Source organism: Vulpes vulpes, chromosome 10 (assembly GCF_048418805.1).
Source record: "Vulpes vulpes isolate BD-2025 chromosome 10, VulVul3, whole genome shotgun sequence".
In the NCBI taxonomy this organism is placed as follows: Eukaryota; Metazoa; Chordata; class Mammalia; order Carnivora; family Canidae; genus Vulpes; species Vulpes vulpes.
In genome coordinates, this window is record NC_132789.1 from 6,375,477 (window position 1) to 6,398,258 (window position 22,782).

At 38.3% G+C, this 22,782-nt stretch overlaps 1 protein-coding gene across 4 annotated transcripts in view; it reads left to right on the top strand.

Moving 5' to 3' along the window:
• The window catches only part of SBNO1 (strawberry notch homolog 1), a 62,510-nt gene that overhangs the window by 19,608 nt on the left and 20,120 nt on the right, over positions 1–22,782 (top strand). For 2 of the 4 annotated variants that reach the window (XM_026017191.2, XM_026017192.2), the window contains exons 6-23: positions 2,520–2,616; positions 4,617–4,777; positions 6,355–6,488; positions 6,698–6,788; positions 7,993–8,154; positions 8,989–9,124; positions 9,201–9,306; positions 9,442–9,595; positions 10,746–10,928; positions 11,352–11,449; positions 13,145–13,296; positions 15,391–15,588; positions 16,135–16,302; positions 16,399–16,574; positions 17,028–17,159; positions 20,026–20,161; positions 22,379–22,491; positions 22,581–22,652. In XM_026017191.2, coding sequence (XP_025872976.1) covers positions 2,520–2,616; positions 4,617–4,777; positions 6,355–6,488; positions 6,698–6,788; positions 7,993–8,154; positions 8,989–9,124; positions 9,201–9,306; positions 9,442–9,595; positions 10,746–10,928; positions 11,352–11,449; positions 13,145–13,296; positions 15,391–15,588; positions 16,135–16,302; positions 16,399–16,574; positions 17,028–17,159; positions 20,026–20,161; positions 22,379–22,491; positions 22,581–22,652 — 2,469 coding nt within the window. The remainder of the gene's footprint in view (positions 1–2,519; positions 2,617–4,616; positions 4,778–6,354; positions 6,489–6,697; positions 6,789–7,992; positions 8,155–8,988; positions 9,125–9,200; positions 9,307–9,441; positions 9,596–10,745; positions 10,929–11,351; positions 11,450–13,144; positions 13,297–15,390; positions 15,589–16,134; positions 16,303–16,398; positions 16,575–17,027; positions 17,160–20,025; positions 20,162–22,378; positions 22,492–22,580; positions 22,653–22,782) is intronic. The other 2 variants (XM_072725037.1, XM_072725038.1) reach the window with 1 other exon arrangement.

Sequence of the window (22,782 nt, forward strand, 5' to 3'; positions counted from 1 at the left end):
AGATCTGTTAGTGATTCAGGATGAGTCGGATGGGGAAGAGAGGGTGAAAGGTTGGTTAAGTAATCCAGAAGGGAGGTATTAAGAGACTAAACTTGGGAGATTGCAAGGAGAATTGGGAAAAGGTAAGGGGAAAGGGAAAAAAAGGAAAATATGAGGTGACTGCATATAATAATACCAAAGGATTGGTAGACTTGGGGATGGAATATAGAATAGGAAACAAATAGAATAGAGACCAGGAGAATGAATGCTGGCAGCACCCAGTTTTACTTAATGGTTGTGTGTCAGTAACTTACATGAAAGTTGATTTTTAGAAAGTAAGATTGTGTTTTTCTTTTTTCTTTTTTTCTTTTTCTTTTTTAAAGATTTTATTTTATTCATAGAGACAGAGAGAGAGAGAGAGAGAGAGAGAGAGAGAGAGAGAGGCAGAGACACAGGCAGAGGGAGAAGCAGGCACCACACAGAGAGCCTGACATGGGACTCGATCCCGGGTCTCCAGGACCATGTCCCGGGCTGCAGGCAGTGCTAAACCGCTGGGCCACTGGGGCTGCCCAGATTGTGTTTTTCTTTAAGAAATGTACGTAGTCCTCAGGTTCCCAGTCTAACCCATGTTTGCCCATAATACACCAAAAGTTCTATGTTGTCCTTGCAGTTAAAGAAACTTGTAATGGACATCTGGCTGGCTCAGTCGATGGAGCATGTGACTGTTAATCTTGAAGTCTTGAATTTGGGACCCCTTGAGTTGGGCATAAATCTTATTTTAAAAAGAAAATAAAAGAAACTTCTAACAGATTACAAACTGGTAGGCTACATCAAAGCCAGTTGATAGATGTGTTTTGTTTGGCTTCTATGATATATTGAAAAATTTTGTGTTTGTTGCTACTAAATAAAAATCTGATTTCCAGGTTCTCCTGAAAAATAGGAGTACTTGACAACCCTGGGTCCGCATTCCCCACCTAGTAAAACATGCCTCCAGTTGAGTAGTGAACACTTGTTTTGTGTGTTGGGCAGGCATTCCCCAGGTACCACAATTTTTCCCTGTTTCCCCTCATAATTATCTTCTTGACCCTAAACTTGGTATCCCTCCATTGCCATTTTAATAGCTTAGAAATTTACTTGTCTCCCTGAGTTTTGTTACCAGACAGTGTCATCAGCTTATCTTCCAATTACACTCTGGGCAATTTTTTTTTTTAATTCAGGTATGGGAAGATCAGATAGAGAAGGAAGGAGGCTGGTCATTTAGTATGCGTTCTTATTTGATAGGTGGGGAAAGAGGTGAAGGTGGGGATGGGGAGGACTCAGAATTTAAGTGATTGCCTGAGGCCACACAAATAACAGCCCAGTGGGGATTTACATCTGTTTCTTTGGCCAACCCAACTTTGTTTACAGCTTCTGAAATCAGTTTCATTTGGGCACGCTTTCCAAGAGCATTCAGAGCTGTTCTGGATTTTTTCTTGAGGATATCCTGGATTAATGTTGATTGGATGTTTACTATCTTCTCTCTCCTTCCCACTTTTATTGAGCATCTATGTGCCATTGTACTACAGACTAAATAAAAGCAATTGAAAATCCTCCCCTTACCTTTCAAGGCTTTGTTGTCCTTGGCATTGCTTGTAGTTCCTGACTGGTTTCTTTTTCTTCTCCTTTTCTAGATATACTGGGTTTCACAGCTTTCTCTAGTTTTTCTTGAACAAGCACGTTAATAAAGCTTTGTTGATGGTTTTACTTGTGAAAAGAGGCTTGTGCTGGGTCTTTCTATTCCCCTACTCCTCCCTATTTCACCCTTCTAAGAGTCTGTAAAGAAACAAAGAAACATGTGACTAGTAACCATTCACTCAAGTGTTTGGCATCGTTCCTGTTTTCCTGGTATAGTTACTAATAGCTCCCCATTGCATCTTTGGGTGTGTCAGAGTTTGGAGAGTAAGTGCTATTGCTCTTACATATGATTATTGTTGCATTTGAAGACATAGATGTCTGAAACAGATTCTGTCTCCTTCAGAAGAACTTTTAAATCCAGATTTTTCTGGGGGTTTAGTTTCAGTGTCCAGTGGAAAGAAGACAGCTGAAATGAAGGTGCACTGAAATGGGGGTGGGATGTGTGACTTCAACAGAGTTTCTGCCATTGACATTGTAGGATAAGCTCCTGGGGCTCATCAGCTTTTCTCCAATTCTTTTAGTCTTTCTATTCCTGGAATTGAAATGAAGACTGAGGACTAAGGTTTCAGTTCTGGGCATCAGGGAGGGTGGTAGGCAATATTGAAGGGGAAAGTAGTTTGAGATTATGGTAGCTGGAAGGATGGTGGAGCCCTGTGGTGACCCAGTGGTATGTTAGGGATGAGAGTAGGTCATGGATTAGCTGTATTCATTGGAGAAGCATGGAAGACACAAAATGTGACCCAGATTTTAGGGAATATAGATGTATGTCATGTTTCCAAGATTGAAGACTGTTAGTGTTCCTGCAGAAGAATTTGTGTGTGTTGGCTAAGCCTTCAGACTCTGATTACGCTCCCTTTGTGTTACAGAAGGTCCCTGTTGTGAAAGAGGAAGATGAACCAGAGGAAGAAGATGAAGAAGAAATGGGTCATGCAGAAACTTATGCAGAGTATATGCCAATAAAATGTATGTCTTTCAGAACTGTGAAAATAGTGAAAGACTTCTGGGTTCTTCTTAAACTTAAGTTATTATCTATTAGAATCTGTTAATAGGGGCAGCCCGGGTGGCTCAGCGGTTTAGCGCCGCCTTCAGCCCAGGACCTGATCCTGGAGACCGGGGATCAGGTCCCACGTCGGGCTCCCTGCATGGAGCCTGCTTCTCCCTCTGTCTGTGTCTCTGCTTCTCTGTGTGTGTGTCTCTTATGAATAAATAAATAAAATCTTTAAAAAAAAATCTGTTAATACTGGATACCTCAGAATTTGACAAGAGCTTTGTAATATGTTTTAAATTATACTATGTTTTAAAATACCTACATGAAAACTTTACTATGGATTATTTTGCCTACACAAACTTAGAAGTGTTTTGGGTTGAAGTTCTTTAAAACTAGAAAAGCTTAGGGTTTATTTTGTTTCAAGTTAATTTTGCTCACTCATATCAGCAGTGATTATAAGATCATAGTAAATTGCAGAGATATAAATCTGTATCTTAGCTTTATATACTTTATACAAAGCATAAAAACATGGAATCTTAAAAATGTGTTATTTATTTCAGGGGTGTATATTAATGCTTCTACTCTTTTTTCCATAACAGTCCTTTTTTTTTTTTTTAGCGGCCATTATGTCAAATTGAAAATTAATAGTTTTTAGCTTTGATAATAAAAATGTTGACTTTTTCACTGTATGGGGGTGATAAAATGAAAAAGTATGGCTAGAATCTTTTATGTACTTTGAGTTTCTATAAAAAGCTGCTAATATTACCACTTGAACTAAAAATTGCTGTTTACTAACTATGTATTGACTTGAGGATCCTATAATTTTCTGGTCATTTGAAATGAACTTTAGGAAGTGGCTGGCCGGCTTAATTGGTGTAGAGTATGTGAGTCTTAATCTTGGGGTCTTATGATCTCAGGGTTGTATGTTCAGGACCCATGTTGGGTGTAGAGCCTACTTAAAAATACATACATAATTTTTTATTTTTTAAATTTTATTTATTTATTCATGAGAGACACAGAGAAAGGCAGAAACATAGGCAGAGGGAGAAGCAAGCTCCCTGCGGGGGCCTGATGTGGAACTCAATCCCAGGACCCTGGGATCATGACCTGAGCCAAAGATAGACGCTCAACCACTGAGCCACCCAGGTGCCCCTACATAAATTTTTTGAAAATGAACTTTAAACTTTAGGTTGTGGTATCTGAAAAGGGTAGATCTCTCACCCCCATAATAGTTCTCATAAAAAGATTGAAAGCTTATCAATGGCCCTTCTTTAAACCAAGGTCAGTAAACTAAATTTGGAACCTTGTGTGTTTACATAAAGTTTTATTAGAACATAATCATTTTCATGAGTTTGTTTATTGGCTAAGACTGCTTTTACACTGCTACATTGGCAGTGTTTAATAATAGAGCAGATGTTCAGCAAAGCTGAAAATATTGTCTGACTGTTTATAGAAAAATTGTGCTGACCTTTATTTAAAACTATTCACAAAAATAAAAAAAAATAAAACTATTCACATAATGCATTTGGGGGAATTAGTTGCTGTTTAATTTTATAGCCAAGATTTCCATTAAAATAACTTTCAAAATAAAATTATATTCCAACCCTCTCTTATTGATTCAAGTGAATGATTCATTCAATAAATTCCCACATCTAGGATTATGTTCTGTTGCTGCTGGAGAACCTGGTGATACTAAGTTATTTTTTTAGATCTTTTTTTAATCAGCAGATCTCTATTTAAACCATAAATATTTGATAAATAGATCTTTTTAGTCAAAATTTTTTTTCCTTTAGTCAAATTTAAATAGTAATTTACCAAACCTTATCAGTGCCTTTGTAGAATCCTGGAGTGTATAGTTACTTATTTACTTCTATTTTTTCTATGATAGAAAAAACTATGGCAATATTATAGAATAAAACTGGGTTCATTATTACCTAGAAAAATTAAAATGAAGTATTTTAAAATTTTCATTTAGTAAAAATTGGCCTACGTCATCCAGATGCTGTAGTGGAAACTAGTTCTTTATCCAGTGTTACTCCTCCTGATGTTTGGTACAAAACATCCATTTCTGAAGAAACCATTGATAATGGCTGGTTATCAGCATTACAGCTTGAGGCAATTACTTATGCAGCCCAGGTAAGCAATATTTTGTAACTACATACAATACTTATCTTTTAATCCTAGTCCCTATAATATAATTGCATTCATACAAAGGTAAGTTTTCCTTGCATGAAAAACTTGTGAATGTGACTTTTATAGAAGTTTCATGTGTTAGTTATTTTTTTTACTTTTGGTTTTTGGGAGTTTGGGTTTTTGTTTTTTGGTTTATTTTTAAGTTTTTAATTTTAGAGAGTGCATGTGAGCAGGGGGAGAAGCAGAAGGAGAGGGATAAATAGACTCTGTACTGAGTGTGGAGCCCAACGTGGGGGCCCAGTTCCATTACCCCGAGATCATGATCTGAGTCGGATGTCCAACTGAGCCACCCAGATGCTCCTCCTGTGTTAAAAAATTAAAAGGGTAAGATGGACACAAGAGGTACATTTCTACTGGAAATGACAAATGAAAAAAAAAGAAGAAATGACAAATGTTATAACCTTTTTGGAATTCAGTGGGAATGTATATTAAAAAGATGGGGTGCCTGAATGGCTCAGTTGGTTAAGCGTCAGACTCTTGATTTCCACTCATGTCAGGATCTCAGGGTCTTCAGATCGAACCTTGGATTGGGCTCCATGCTGGGTATAGAGCCTGCTTCAGATTTTCTCTTTCCTCTCCCTCTCCCCACACTGAGCTCTTGTGCATGTGCCTTTCCTCTTAAAAAAAAAAAAAAAAAAAAAATTAAGGGGCTCCTGGGTGGCTCAGTTGGTAAAGTGGCTACCTTCGGCTCAAATCATGATTCCAGGATCCTAGGATCAAAGCCCGCATGGGGCTTGCTGCTCAGTGAGGTTCTTTATCTCCCTCTCCATGTACCCCTCTCCTCTGCTCATGTTCTTTCTTGCTTGCTTTCTCTCTTTCAAATAAATAAAATCTTTTAAAAAAATTAAAAATATGTATGTTCTACTGCTCCTGTCTGGCTCAGTCACTAGAGCATGTGACTCTTGATCTTGAGGTTGTGAGTTACCCTACGTTAAATGTAGAGCTTACTTGAAAAAAAAAGATAAGTATATCCTTTGACCTGACAGTTCCGTTATTGGGAGTCTATCTGGTAGAACTGTTAGATTAAGAATGTGTGTGTGTGTGTGTGTGTGTGTATAAAGAAGATAGTTGGATGGATGGGGGGCTATTTGTTGCATCTCTTTTAACTCTGGTAGCTGAATGCTGCTGAAAGGATAGAAAAGCCCATTCCCTGGTGGGTGTTTAAATGAACTGTGGTATTACTGTATGGGTATTGTACCAGCTTTCAAAACCATGAATTAGTTATGCGAGTTGTCTTAAGAGGATTTCTGTTGTATTCCCTTTCTATAAAATATGTAATGGCCAAACAGCTAACCATCCTTCATATTTTTGTGTGATTGCTCACCAATTTGTTGATTTCAGTTATTTGGTGCATGTGAGTGTAGCCAGGAAGATAAGTATAAAGAAAGTATCCATATTGAGCCAAACTGTGTGTCATTTGTATACACATAGATCATATTAATATATTCCTACAACAGTGTTTGAAAGTCTGATCACCAGTCTAAAAGAGATTAATTAATTACCAGCCTTCTCTTTTTCAGCAACATGAAACATTCCTACCTAATGGAGATCGTGCTGGCTTTTTAATAGGTGATGGTGCTGGTGTAGGAAAAGGAAGGACGATAGCAGGAATTATCTATGAAAATTATTTGTTGAGTAGAAAAAGAGCATTATGGTAAGTGCCAAAGGCTGGCTATGGAAGCTTTCTTTTGTGAATAGTTACTTCATTGTGGGAGTTGGGTTTTAATGAGTAGGTGTTTATTTATTTATTTATTTATTTATTTTTTAAGTGTCAAGCCCTGGTTTATTTATCCTTAATCTGCTAGACTGATGGAATTTGCATTTAATTTTTTTTCTTTTTTTTTCTTTTTTTTTTTGTGGCAGGTTCAGTGTTTCAAATGATTTGAAGTATGATGCTGAAAGAGATTTGAGGGATATTGGAGCAAAAAACATTTTGGTTCATTCATTAAATAAGGTATGAAAGTTTTCTATTCAGTTAGTCATTCAGTAAATATAGATTCCACTATGAGATGGGAATAACAGTTTCTACTTTACAGAGTTGTGAGGATTAAATGAATTATTTTATAGAAAGTATTTGTGAGTGCTAGCTACTCTTGTTGGTTTGTGGGTTACTATGCATTAAGTACTATGCCGGGTATGGTTGTGTAGTGGCAAACAAAATAGCCTTGTCTCTGGGTATGGAGTTTATTCTAGTCTTCAGTGTTCTTTTTGTCTTTGTTTTTGGGGTAACTTTATATAGCTAATTCCTAACTGAGCATAATAAGGCATTGTAGTAAAGCTGTGTGGATTGGTAGTCCTAGCACATAAATAATTGTTGAGGCTTGGATACTGATTTGGATATTTTGTCTATCCACTGAGTTTGTAAATCTGTATCTGTATTTATGTTAAAACAGTCCTGTCAAATGGAAGAAAATGTGTCTCGATATCTAAAGCACAGTTTAATGTGATAAGAATCTTAATGTTTATTTGGCAAATCTTTACTGACTTCCTGTGCACCAAGAGCTGGAGTTACAAGGGTTGAATAGGCAGACTGAGTTCCTTCAGATACCTCCCTGTTAGCCATTTGAAAATAAGTAAATCTGCTTTCCATGTGAGCCCTAGGTTGGTTTAATGTTGCCCTGCTCCTCACTGGCATTTTTGGGTGGGTATGACTGAGTAGATTGGTAGGTAAAGTACTTTGTCTTGAATGACCCCTTACAGCTCAAAACTAAAAACACATAACTGGCATCTAGAAATATTTTTGATTTCTTAGTCCGTGTAATTGAAGAAGGATATATTAACTATTAATCATAATTCTTTATATATGCCTTAGAACTTAAGTATAATGACTTGGCATATAGTAAGCGCACAATAAATATTTGTAGAGTGAATATCGTGACTTTTTTTCTTGGAGGGGTGTTTGTAATCTTTTTATTGATAGAATTTTTTTGAGACTTTGAAAGCTAGATCCTTGTATCATGAAGTTGTATGTAAACGTGAGTGTATGCATGCATGTGTGTCTGTGTATACATATGTAGAAGAAATTTTGTGTGTGGTCTTAGGGGGTCCTTTGACTTCCCTAAAACCTGTGATGGACCCACCAGGTTCCTGCTGTAGAAGTTTGGATAGGATAAATTTTTCAGAGAAAAGTGTATTTATTCTTCTTTTTTCTTTTTTAGTTTAAATATGGAAAAATTTCTTCCAAACATAATGGGAGCGTGAAAAAGGGTGTTATTTTTGCTACCTATTCTTCCCTTATTGGTGAAAGTCAGTCTGGTGGTAAATATAAAACTAGATTAAAACAACTTCTGCATTGGTGCGGTGATGACTTCGATGGAGTGGTATCCTTTACAACAAATATTTTTGTTTTTAATAACACAAAAGTGTAAGAATAATCCTGAGATTAACTGAAATTGCTGGGATGAGAGCTTTAATGGCTGATCTGTGTCTAAGGGAGATTCTTTTTTGTTCCTGTCATATAAGAGGCCAATATTTAAGCTCCTGGTTTAGGAAAATGTTAATAGGTGTGGGAAGTAATGAATACTATATTACTTTTTCAGTAATTCACACTACATACTCACATAGAAAGGTGCCTGAGAAGACTAAGGGGAAAAACTGAATTTAGTGATTTCCAAACCTATTTGCTCCTAGCAGCGTTCATTGTCATGCATGAGGAATGTTTTTGAAATGATAATTAAATTAGTCACCAATTGTACTTTGAGAATTGGCCAAAATTATCCATGTGGTTGACATTCCTTGCCACAATGATCCTTTCTCCATTCTAATTAAGAATTAGATATCTGGTCAATATAAATATCAAAATCAGTGATTGCCTCTGAGATTTGAGAGGGAGGGGTGATCTCAAGGAGAGGCACATAGTGGGCTTCATTTACATTTGTAATCTTGAAAAGAAAATCTGAGGCAAATACATAAAATGTTACGGTTTCACAAAGCCTGATGATGGGTTTGATGGGTATGTTGGTGTTACTTCACAAGGTTAATGCTCAGGGGTTTTATAATCTGCACCATCTCTTCCCAATTGTCTTGAATTTGGCCCACTCTACCACCCCAGAAATATGGGATAGTTTCCCAGGGCCTTGAAATAAACATTAAATCTTCCTTAAGGATTAGAGATATTTGCTATTATGATATGTTCCTTAATTCATTCTGTACAGATAGTGTTTGATGAATGTCATAAAGCAAAAAACCTATGTCCTGTTGGTTCTTCAAAGCCAACCAAGACAGGCTTAGCAGTTTTAGAGCTTCAGAACAAATTGCCAAAGGCCAGAGTTGTTTATGCTAGTGCCACTGGTAAGTTGTTATTTTATTTGAAAGATATGTAGGTTACTTTTTCAGCTATAAAATGTTTCGTTTTGGGATTTTTCAGGTGCTTCTGAACCACGAAACATGGCTTATATGAACCGTCTTGGAATATGGGGAGAAGGAACTCCATTTAGAGAATTTAGTGATTTTATCCAAGCAGTAGAACGGAGGTAAAGCAGTTTACAGTATACACTATTTGTTCTCGGTTGCAGTCTAAAAGAGGTGTTATTGCTAAAACCTTTTCCACTTATATTAAAGCCCTACTATATTTAATGATAGTTACTGTGTGTTTTAATTTTATTCAGAGGTGTTGGTGCCATGGAAATAGTTGCTATGGATATGAAGCTTAGAGGAATGTACATTGCTCGACAGCTGAGTTTTACTGGAGTGACCTTCAAAATTGAGGAAGTTCTTCTTTCTCAGAGCTATGTGAAAATGTATAACAAAGCAGTCAAGCTGGTGAGAAGTTTTTTCTTAATTCCTAGTATTTTTAATGTCTTTCAGCCCACAAGAATATATTTTGCTATAAAACAACACATAAATCACCAGATCCTTACTTTCCTAATTTTCTAAGCTTTCTTTTTGTTAATTTATTTTTAAAAAGCCATTTCTTGGGCAGCCCCGGTGGCGCAGCGGTTTAGCGCCGCCTGCAGCCCAGGGCATGATCCTGGAGTCCCGGGATCGAGTCCCACGTCAGGCTCTCTGCATGGAGCCTGCTTCTCCCTCTGCCTGTGTCTCTGCCTCTCTCTCTCTCTCTCTCTCTGCATCTCTATGAATAAATAACTAAATAAAATCTTTAAAAAAATAAAAAATAAAAATAAAAAGCCATTTCTTGTTTTGTTTATTTTTTTTTAAGATTTCATTTTATTTATTCATGAGAGAGAGAGGCAGAGACAGGGTCACAGAGAGAAGCAGGCTCCCTGCAAGGAGCCCGATGCAGGACTCGATCCTGGGACCCCAGGACCATGCCCTGAGCAGATACTCAACCACTGAGCCACCCAGTCATCCCTAAAAAAGCCATTTGTAATGAGGCACTTGGCTGGCTGTGTGAGGAGGGCATGTGACTCTTAGACTCTTGATTCTTGGGGTCATGTTTTTGAGCCCCATGTTACGTGTAAAGATAACTGAAACTTTTTTTTAAAAGCCATTTATTGGGCAGCCCAGGTGGCTCAGCGGTTTAGCGCCACTTTCAGCACAGGGCCTGATCCTGGATACCCGGGATCAAGGCCCATGTCCGGCTCCCTGCATGGAGTCTCTTTCTCCCTCTGCCTGTGTCTCTGTGTGCCCCCTTCCCCCCGGTATGTGTCTCTCATGAATAAATAAAATCTTTAAAAAAATAAAAGCCATTTATTTAAGTTGCATGATTTTAAAAAATTACAATGTAATTCTTCCCTGAAATGACTCTACTATGTAATAAGAATTTAGGGGCAACTCTGTGTGAGCATCCTAAAAAACATTTGTTTAGAGATTCCCAAGTTACTGAAAATGGTTTTTTAATTGATGTTAAGTAAGTAAGCTTGCACCTAACATTATTTTGCTTCAATCAATCATTTTTAAATAATTCACGCTCATAGATAAAATCTCTAAAATGTTGATTGTGTGTCTTCAGTGGGTCATTGCCAGAGAGCGGTTTCAGCAAGCTGCAGATCTGATTGATGCTGAGCAACGCATGAAGAAATCCATGTGGGGTCAGTTCTGGTCTGCACACCAGAGGTTTTTCAAATACTTGTGCATAGCATCCAAAGTTAAAAGGGTTGTGCAACTAGCTCGAGAAGAAATCAAGAATGGAAAAGTAAGTTGAATACATTTGGTCATGTTTCTTAGTCTTTTGGGTGTTTAGGCTTTCTGCTTGCAAAGCCTGATTTTTCTGAGAGAGTTGTTAAGGTATCACATAGTAATAAGATTTTAAAATCTATGTTTTTAAGAAATGTTAAAAGCAGTGCCTGTTTAAAATGAAGAATTTAGATAGCTCAAAAATATATAAAGCAATAAGCCATTATCATTTGGCCATCCATAGATAGAACTACTGCTGATGTGTGGGATATAGGTTGCCATACATGTTTTTTCATTTTAGCAGTACATATATATCTACTTAAATCACAAAGAATTGAGGCAGGGATTGCAGTTGATGTTCACTGCTGTGATCCTGTTTCCTAGCTAAGTTTTTTACACGTAGCATGCATAGTTTTATTTACAATTTTATTTTTCTCTCCAGTGTGTTGTAATTGGTCTACAGTCAACAGGAGAAGCTAGAACGTTAGAAGCCTTGGAAGAGGGTGGAGGAGAATTGAATGATTTTGTTTCAACTGCCAAGTAATGTTTTTGGTTTTGAGTTTTTATTTAGATCAGTTTAAATGTCCTGTAGGCAAAAATTTTGATTCATGTATATAATCATTAAAGTTTTTCTGATCTTAGTTTTTGTTCTGTGCATGTCCATCACAATATATCTCTTGGAAAATAGTAACATAGAAGTGCTTGATTGTTAAGCATCTTGACAATATTGTGCCCAGTAGTTTGGACCAACGGAAGGGTGTGATTTTTGTCTTGGAGATCTGTGACATCTTGGATTAGTTTCAGTTTTATGTGTTTGAAATTGCCATTATGCAGAGGAGCATTACATGTAGTTTCCCCAAATTTAGTAATATGTAGTATAAAAATTGCACAGAGTCATGAGATATTCAAAAAGAGTTTTAGAAAGATTTAGATGTTTTTCAGTTTGTCTGCCTTGCCAATTTTAACTCTAATAGTAAAATTAACAAAAATAACCTTTGCCCTGCTATACTATCTCGTGTTAAGAGATACATTCAGGTCGCTCTTTTTTAAGACGGATATAATTCAAAACTGCTTCTAAAAGCAAAACATGAACTTCCTAACGTCTTTTCCTATACTTGTGTGACTATTACTGCATTGTTTAAAATGATAGGAACTGTCACATGTGCGTGTCAGTGGCTAGTCCAAGTTGAGATGTGTTGTGAATATAAAATACAAGGTTTTAAAGACTTAAAGTAATGTTTTACAGCTCACTGATTGTGTGTGATACATTGGTATATGATACTAGCCTATATCCTGAAATATATCATTTTTTTTTCTGAAATATATCATTAAAAATGTTTCTCCAGTTTCACTTTTTATTTTTTAATTTACATTATTATTTTTAAAGATTTTATTTATTTGAGAGAGACCACAAGCAGGGGAAGGGGCTGAGGGACAGGGAGAAGCCATCTCCCCACCAAGCAGGAAGTCTGATGCAGAGCTCAATCCCAGGACCTTGGGATCACAGCATGAGCAGATGCTTAACTGAGCCATCCAGGCACCCCTTTCTTTCACTTTTTAACCTAGCTACTAGAAAGTTGCACATTGGGCAGCCCGGGGTGGCTCAGAGGTTTAGCACTGCCTTCGGCCCAGGGCATGATCCTGGAGAACTGGGATCGAGTCCCACGTCGGGCTCCCTGCATGGAGCCTGCTTCTCCCTCTGCCTGTGTCTCTGCCTCTCTTTCTCTCTGTGTGTCTCTCTCTGTGTCTCTCATGAATAAATAAATAAAATCTTTAAAAAAAAAAAAAATGCCTATTTGGCTGGGCTTGAACTATATTTCAATTCAGCTGTCTTAGCCTAGAATGTTAAATTTATTTCACCTGGATTATCAGTATTTTATTATATTAAATAATTTATTTACTTTTAAGAGGTATATTTTAAGAAAAAAAATGTATATATTCTTAATGTTTTAAGATTTGTGTTATTTATTTAAGATAGCATGTGAGCATGCTTGGGGAGAGGGGTAGCGGGAGAGAATCTGAAGTAGGCTCCCTACTGAGCATGGAGCCTGAGAGGGGACTGGATCCCAAAACTCATGAGATCATGTCCTGAGTTGAAACCAAGAGTTGGATACTCAACCAACTGAGCCACTCTGGCACCCCTTCACCCCTTAAGAATATATTTAATAAGATTTCGTATATAAGTTATTTTGCAAACTCAACCACTAATTGTCACTTTTCCTCTCATGTAAATAGAGGAGTGTTGCAGTCACTTATTGAAAAACACTTCCCTGCTCCAGACCGGAAAAAACTTTATAGTTTGCTAGGAATCGATTTGACAGCTCCAAGTAACAACAGTTCACCACGAGATAGTCCTTGTAAAGAAAGTAAAGTAAAGAAGCGGAAAGGTGAGTTCTTTAAATGATGTTGAAAAGAGTATAAATTTGAGCATTTTGAAACAACTATATTTTGGGATTGAGCTGCCTTTTTTTTTTTTTTTTTTTTTTTTTTTTAAGATTTTATTTATTAGAGAGAGAGAGAGAGAGAGAGGCAGGCAGAGAGAGGCAGAGACACAGGCAGAGGGAGAAGCAAGCTCCATGCAAGGAGCCTGACATGGGACTTGATCCTGGGTCTCCAGGATCAGGCCCTGTGCTGAAGGCAGCACTAAACCGCTAAGCCACCTGGGCTGCCCAGGATTGAGCTGCTTTTTAAATTGGCATGTGTTTGCTTATTTTTGCTGTTGCTTTTGTAGTTTTGAATGCACAAGTGATTCCCTATTTTAAATTAGGGCTTGAATAATTTGACTAATGCTAGGCATGATGTTAAACATTGGCCTTACATCATTTAACCCATAAGGGATCCATATGAAAATAGATCTTTTGTTTTTTTGTGTGTGTCTGTGTTTTGTTTTGTTTATTTACTTTTTCTAGAGATGGAGGACACTAAGGCACAGAAAGATTAAGAAGTTAAGGATTCTCCCTAGGTTCACAAAGCTAGTGGGTGATATATAGAAAGCAAAATCTGGGCCTTCCTGTTGTCAAAGCTGCATATGCATGTAGACATATACGGTATTTTTATAGTCTTTAAAAAGGCATTTGTTATTTTATTATTAGGAATACACTCAGTTCTTCTTAGACATTTTATAATATGCAAACTTTGGTTTGTGTTTAGAGGCTTAGTAACCTGTTCGGCTTTCAGAAGTTAACTTCTCAGGCTCTCTTTAAGACAGCGATAACTTCTGTCGGAACGACTGATGCTGTGTCTTCTAAACACAGTGGCTGACACTTTAACCTTGTTTAATCTGTTCTAGAAGCACCCTTTTTTTTACATTTTTAATATGCTTGAAAGTGGATTGGTTGTTTTAATTGACAATATTTTTTATTGTAGTGGCACAAAAAATGGCACAAAAAGTAATACTGTAGAATCAATGGTTATCTTAAATGGTCACATGGTCCTGTTTCCCTTTCTTTTTTTTTTTCCTTTGAGAAAGAAAGAGTATGTGCTCATGAGTGATAGGGAGGGGCAGGAGTAGAGGGAGAGAGAGAATCTTAAGCAGGATCCACACCCAGCATAGCATGGAGCCCCATTCAAGGCACCACCCTGAGATCATGACCTGAGCCAAAACCAAGAGTCAGGCACTTACCTGACTGAGCCAGGCACCGGCTCCACCACCACCACCACCACCACCACCCAGCCCATGTGTTTTTTGAATGCTCATTAAAATAATTTAAGTTAGCACCTTGTTTGACTTTTACAAATGAAGTTTTTGTTTTAAGATTTTATTTATTCATGAGAGACACATAGAGAGAGAGGCAGAGACACAGGCAGAGGGAGAAGCAGGCTCCATGTAGGGAGCCCGATGCAGGACTTGATCCCTGGACTCCAGGATCATGCCCTGGGCCAAAGACAGGCACTAAACCGCTGAGCCACCCAGGCATCCCTAAAGTATTTTAATTTTTATATATACTATAAACCTGTAATTATTAGGTCTCTGCTCTCAGCCTCATTCACAAAGTGTGAAAATGCTGGAGGTTCTGTGTTATCCTGAATTTATTTTAAAACGTGCACTTAAAGGCAATCTAGAATTTGTTGTTTTTTTTTTCTTTTTTAATTAATTATTTATTTATTTATGATAGTCACACACAGAGAGAGAGGCAGAGACACAGGCAGAGGGAGAAGCAGGCTCCATGCACCGGGAGCCCGATGTGGGATTCGATCCCGGGTCTCCAGGATCGCGCCCTGGGCCAAAGGCAGGCGCCAAACCGCTGCGCCACCCAGGGATCCCTAGAATTTGTATTTACATGTCTAATTTCTTCTTAATAATTGAGTATAGCCTGATTTCTTTTGGGAATCTAAAAGGTTAACATTTGCTTGGAAATTTATATACTTAAAAAAATGTTTTTTCTGTATATATCTCATTTAAAGAATGCATGAACTACATTCTTCTAGATCTTTAGAACAGTGTGTTTGGACTAACTGTCTCGTTTGGGGTTCGAGGGTAGGTGAAGAAATAACTCGAGAAGCCAAAAAAGCACGAAAAGTAGGTGCTCTTACTGGTAGCAGTTCTGATGATAGTGGAAGTGAATCTGATGCATCTGATCATGAAGAAAGTGACTATGAGAGCTCTAAAAACATGAGTTCCGGAGATGATGATGATTTCAACCCATTCAGAGATGAGTCTAGTGAGGATGATGAAGATGGTAAGTACCTCATTATATTAAACAATACTGAAAGGATAGATAGTTCTGTGTTAGAAATGGGATATTTTAATAAAACCTGTTTTTTCCTGGTGCAGTACACATCATTGCACAGAATCTAGTCTGCTTGGTGGAGAAATCCCCAAGCTGCTCTGTCTTTTGGTGTTTTAGCTCATTTATGTGAGATAGTGGCCTCAATTTTGTGCAGTGATTTTATTATTATTATTTAGATTTATTTATTTATTTGGGAGAGGAGAGTAGGGGGAGGAGCAGAGGGAGAGGGGCAAGCAGACTCTGTGCTGGGCATGGAGCCCATGTGGGGCTCAGCCTCACAACTTTGAGATCGCTACCTAAGCCAAAACCAGGAGTCAAACTGACTGACCCATCCAAGCTATGTAATTGTACCTTTTAGTGTGTTGGATGTACAGGACCCCTGATTTTGGGGACCCTTGATTTATAAGTTACCAATTAAAAAAATTCAAGGCTGGTTTCCTTTGAATATTTGCTTCTTTTACAAATGATTTGACCACATCTTTCCTTAACTTTCAGATCCCTGGTTGATCAGAAAAGATCATAAGAAAAACAAAGATAAAAAAAAAAAGAAAAGTATAGATCCAGATTCTATTCAAAGTGCCTTATTAGCATCAGGTCTTGGATCAAAACGACCTAGTTTTTCATCTACACCAGTAATTTTGCCTGCTCCTAACAGTGCACCAGGTATCTATGGGGAAGTTTGCTTGTCTGGTGAAATGTACTTTGAAGTGAAATGTATTTAAATTATGTACTGAATTTTAACTAATGTATTTTATCTAGCTAACAGTAACACCAACAGTAACAATAGCCTTATAACAAGTCAGGATGCTGTGGAAAGGGCCCAGCAGATGAAGAAAGACCTCCTTGATAAACTAGAGAAATTAGCTGAAGACCTCCCTCCTAATACCCTGGATGAACTTATTGATGAACTTGGTGGCCCTGAGAATGTTGCTGAGGTAAATATGACTTGATCAAGGCTGTGTCTTTGTCCTTTTTTTGGCCACTTAAAACCCTGCAGAATGCGTGATATTTTGGATGTCATCACATAATTGTCTAATTTTCTCTTAGATCTTAGAACCTTTGTTCTCTGTCACCCTAGTGTCAGTAAATTCTTGTCCTTAGTATCTCAGTATTTACTCAACACACTGATCTGTTACTATACCTGTCATGCGGCCTCTGATCATTGCCACACATCTGCTTTCTCTGCTGGAGTTTGAACTTGTCAAAACCAGAAACTGTGTTGCAGTGTTTTCTCCCTTACACTGCCTGGTGTAGCTTAGGCTGCGCCCCTATGTGTCGGCTTCATCATCTGCTTTGCTCTCCCACCAAGTTTCTTCAATGCAGAGGTCGGATGCTTCCTGCTCCTTAATCAGGGACCTAACTATAAGTGACACTGTTTGGCTTTGCAGATGACTGGTCGCAAAGGGAGGGTTGTAAGCAACGATGATGGAAGCATATCTTATGAATCAAGATCTGAACTTGATGTCCCTGTAGAAATACTAAATATCACAGAAAAACAAAGATTTATGGATGGAGATAAGGTATGTTTTTCTGAAATGCTTTTCAATGAAAAGTATAATTACATATTTAAGTTGATGTTTAGAGGTTTTTTTTTTTCTTTAAAGAGAAATGAATTGTGTTGAATGTTATTTAATTTTTAGTGACTACATAATCATTGAACACTTTACACATTTTCATTATTTGCTTATAAATTGAATGTAGTAAGATATTGTGCACAGAATCAGATGTGGTTCTTAAAAATTGAGGCTTTTAAAAAAATTTTTTTTAAGATTTTATTTATTTATTCACAAGAGACATAGAGGCAGAGACACAGGCAGAGGACGAAACAGGCTCCATGCAAGGAGCCGGATGCAGAACTCGAACCTGGGAATTCAGGATCACACCCTGAGCTGCAGGCAGGCAGACAGGCACTCAGCCGCTGAGCCACTCAGGCGTCCTGGCTTTTTAAAATTTTAATCAGTGTATTAAAATATTGTGTTCTCTCAGGTCATCTTAGTGGCTTCACATGTAATGCTACTCTGCGGTGTCTAATTTTGCCTCTAGAAATATTTAAGCATACCCAGATTACTAGTGTCCTTTCATTTTGCTGAATTTCTTATTGCCATGCTGTGTTGTATTAGGATGATCGCTGAAAGACCTGCAAATTGGCTTACGTACCTCACCACTGTAGAGGCCTCAGTTGCCTCCAGAGGCTGTTCGTGTAGCCTCTTACTGTTGAGTAATGTTAGTCAATTTTGAGATTCTCAGACTAGTTCTTCCCCATCTACTTGGAATTGCTTTAAGCATTTGCTGATGAAATTGCTTTAAAAAAGGAGTACCACTTAAATGTAATTCCTTAATTTATTTTATTCTTATTTTTTTATATTTTGTTTATTTGACAGAAGTAACAAGATCTAGCATGAGTGGGGAGGAGAAGGAGAAAGCAGGCTCACCGCCAAGCAGGGAGCCTGACTCAGGGCTCAATCCCAGGACCCTGGGATCACAGCCTGAGCCAAAGGCAGATGGTTACCTGACTGAGCCACCCAGGCACCCTTTAATTACTTACTTTAAATAGTAGAATAAAATCTTCTCTTTGGGCGCCTGGGTGGCTCAGTCAGTTAAGCATCTGCCTTCAGTTCAGATCATGATCCTAGTATCCTGGGATCAAGCCCTGCATTGGGCTCTTGGGCTCTTTGCTTGATGGGGAGCCTGCTTCTCCTGCTCCTTCTGCGGTTCCTGTTCTTGTGCTCTCTGGATCTCTCCCTCTGAGTCAAAGAAATAAAATCTTTAAAAAAATAATCTCTGTTTACCCATATTTTTCTTTATATTTCAGCGAGTTTTAGTGCAGCTATAAAAATAGAGGATAGTTACCCACCATCAAAGTTGTGGGGTTTTTTATTTTATTTTTTTATTTTATATTTTTGGGGTTTTTTTGTTTTGTTTTTTTAGATTTTTATTTATTTTCGAGACATAGCATGAGAGAGGGGGAGAGGGCCAGAGGGAAAAGGACAAGCAGATCCCACTGAGCAGGGAGTCAGATGTGGATATGGGGCTCAATCCCAGGACCCTGAGATCATGATCTGAGCTGTATTGAGATGGTTAACCAACTGAGCCATTCAGGCACCCCCACAGTTGTCTCTTATAAATATATTTCATAGTTCGTGTTATGTATTTTTTTAAGATTTATTTATTTTAGAGAAAGTGTGCGCATGAGAACATAGGAAGAGGAAAAGGGAGAGGGAGAGATAGATACTTTCTAGCAAACTCCTTGCTGAGCATAAAGCCCAACATGGAGCTCGATCTCATGACCCTACGAATATGACCTGAGTTGAAACCAGGAATTTGGACGCTTAACGGACTAAGCCAACCCAGGCACCACCCCTCATGTTACGTATTTTAAAAATTGTAGGTAGAAGTATTTTCAGTTGTGTTACATAGTTTGTTTCATGAATTTATGCCGATGTGCATTAGGAATTGTATTCATTGAGGGACGTCTGAGTGGTTCAGTGGTTTAGCGCCTGCCTTTGGCTCAGGGCGTGATCCCGGGATCCGGGATCAAGTCCCACATCGGGCTCCCTACAAGGAGCCTGCTTTTCTCTCTGCCTAAGTCTCTGCCCCCGCCCCGCCCTCCCCCGTCTCTCTCTCTCTCTAATGAATAAATAAATAAATCTTAAAAAAATAATAAAAAGAATTGTTTTCATTGGAATTAACTTTAGCTGTTAAGTGACAGAAAATCCAAAATCGTGTTGACTTAAACAAGGTAGAAGGTAATTTCTCCCACATACAAGTTCGAGTAGGTAGACCAGAGCTGTTATGCCTCCTTGAAGACTATGTCTCTTCTGTCTTATTCCTTTAACATGTGAGGCTTCGTTTTCACATTCAGTCATTATACCTCTATATTTCATCTAGCGGAAAGAAGGAAAGAAGAGAAGAGCATATTCTTGACTTTTTTTTTTTTTAAGATTTTATTTATTCATGACAGACATAGAAAGAGAGGCAGAGGGAGGAGAAGCAGGCTCTAAGTAAGGAGCCAGATGTGGGATTCAACATCTGGGAATCTGGGATTCTGGGGAATTGGGGGAATCTGGGATTATGTGCTGAACCACCCAGGTGTCCCATATTCTTGACTTTAAAGGACATCTCTTAAATGTACATATCACCTATACCCTACTGGAGTGTGCTCATAATTAGCTATGAAGGAAAGTGAGAAATGTAGTCTTGATTCTTGGCAGGCATGCACCTATCTAAACCTGGGGGTTCTATAATTTAGGAAGAAGAGGAGAGTAGGTATTGGTGGGCCGGCCACTAGTACTCTAATTAAAAACTTTATTTTAGGGTACTTGCCTACTTGTTTTTTTGCAAAGGTGATCTTTTACCTCTCCCCTCCCCCCTTATATTTTGATACAGAATATTGCTATCATCTCAGAAGCTGCCAGCTCAGGTATTTCATTACAAGCAGATCGGAGAGCTAAAAATCAAAGACGAAGAGTTCATATGACTTTGGAATTACCCTGGAGTGCAGATAGAGCAATTCAGCAATTTGGTAAGTTCCTACATTGAATTTCACTTGATAGCTAGTAATCATTGGGGAAATGTGCACACATCAAAACCTAAATTTATGTCAGATATCTTAAAACATGACATGTATATTTTGGAACTGTTTGTGTATTGTATCTAAAAATGTAGACTACATGGAATCCATTTTTTACCTGTTTTAAGAAATATAAAAGATCTGTGTTGGATTTCATTGGAGTTTCTGTCATTATATCTAAAAATGGGTTCCTCGGGAGTATCTTCATCATCGATTTTCAGAATGTATGTGGTCTGTGTCAGAGCAGCTGCCACCTCATATCCTTTTCAGCCCTCGGTGGCTTTACTGAGGGCATATTGCTCTTTCCCTAGCTTTACGTGTTCATGGCCCTGTGACCTGATGTTTTTTAAAAAAAAAAAAAAAAAAAAACAGCTTAAGGGCACCTGAGCAGCTCAGTCAGTTAGAGTGTCCAACTCTTGATTTCTTCAGCTAAGGTTGTGATCTCCAGGACGTGGGATTGAGCCCTGCATTGGGCTCCGTGCTAGCGTGGAGTTTGCTTCAGATTCTCTCCCTTCCTCTGCATGTTCCTGCACCCACCCCTTCCCCATCATGCGTGCACTCCCTCTTTAAAATAAAATCTTTGTAAAAACTTTTGGTTTTGAAGAATCCAGAGCAGCGGGTACTTCAACATTGTGGTTAACCCAAGTGGGGCAGAAGTATTAATCTGTTTATCATTGATTGTTTTGTGGCAGTTTCTGTTCTTTTGTAAGGAGGAGTGTTCTTTTCTTTTCTTTTTTTTTTTTAAGATTTTATTTATTTGACTGGCACAAGCAGGGGGAGTGCGAGAGGTTGAAGCAACCTCACCACTGGGCAGAGAGGCCAATGTGGGACTCTATCCCACAACCCTGGGATCATGACTTAAACTGAAGGCATGTGCTTAACTGCCTGAGCCGCCCAGGCTCCCCATTGAGTATTGTTCTGAATATGGATATTGCAATGAGAGTTTTTTTATTTTTTACCTTTAGTGGAATTACAGTAATTGTTACGTTCTTTAATTTTTTTCTCTTAAGAATTTCTGAATACCAATTTAGTATTAAGATGGTAGGAATAGATCTCAGAATACACTTATCTAGTGAACACCATATTTTTTAAAATCTTTTTTTTATTTAAATTCAGTTAACATATAATGTATTATTGGTTTCAGAGATAAAGGTCAGTGATTTATCAGTCTTCTATAACAGCCAGTGCTCATTACATCGTGAGCCTCTTTAATGCCCATTGCCTGGTTACCCCATTACCCGACCTCCAGCAACCTTCATTTTGTTTCCTGTGATTAAGAATCTCTTATGGTTTGTGTCCCTCTCTGATTTCACTTTGTTTTATTTTTTCCTCTTGCCCCTAAAATCCTGCTTTGTTTCTTAAATTCCACATAGGAGTGAGATCATATGAAAATTGTCTTTTTCTGATTGACTTACTTGACTTACCATAATACTCTCTAGCTCTAGCCAGTCATTGCAAATGGCAGGGTTTTTTGATGGCTGAGTAATATTCCATTATATATAATATATACCATGTATTCTTTATTCAGTCATCTGTCAGTGGACATCAGGGCTTTTTCCATAATTTGGCTATTGTGGATATGGCTGGTATAAACATTGGGGTGCAGGTGCCCCTACAGATTTCTATATTTGTATTTTTGAGGTAAATTCCTAGTAATCTCTGACCACGCTGCTTCCCAGGCTAAGACTACTCACCTCTGGAGGTTGTGACCAGGCACTTGTGAGAACGTCCATACCCTTGGGCTGCCTCCAGATGTCACCCAGGAGTCCTCTCCGTATATACACACACACACAACTCAGGGATGGAGGTTTTGGGACTCCCAAGTTCAGTGCTATAGGCTTGGGCCTGGGTTGGGCACTGGAGTCAGACCAGCACTGGCTGGGTGGGGGGAAGATACATGTTTTTAGCCCCAGAAATAAAGACCTGTTTGCCTACCACTGGGCTCTGCTATGCCTTGGTGGAGTGGGCAGTGATCAACAACAACAACAAAAAAATGCTGGGTCATAGGGTAGTTCTATTTCCAAGTTTTTGAGGAGCCTCCATACTGTTTTCCAGAGTGGCTGCACCAGCTTGCATTCCTACCAATAGTGTAAGAGGATGCCCTTTTCTCCACATCCTTGCCAACATCTGTCATTTCCTGCACAGTCTGTATTTTTAATGTCGTTACAGGACGAACTCATAGATCAAACCAAGTTACTGCTCCTGAGTATGTGTTTCTGATTTCTGAGTTGGCAGGGGAACAAAGATTTGCTTCTATTGTTGCTAAAAGACTTGAGAGCTTGGTAAGTTCTTGGGCTGTGTAGTTGTGTGTAAAAGATGGTGAATGCAACCTGTTTTCTGTGCCTTGATTGGAAATCTTCTGTCTTGATAGGGAGCACTTACCCATGGTGACAGAAGAGCAACAGAATCTAGAGATCTGAGCAGGTTCAATTTTGATAATAAGGTACATTTCAGCTTTCAGTATCTCTGAGATTTTGTGGTAGTGTGTATCTGGTGAACAAAAAGGGAAAGTGGTTACTGTTTAAAACTTAAAACTGCCTCTTATGGTTTCACTGTAAAATGATAGTATGGAA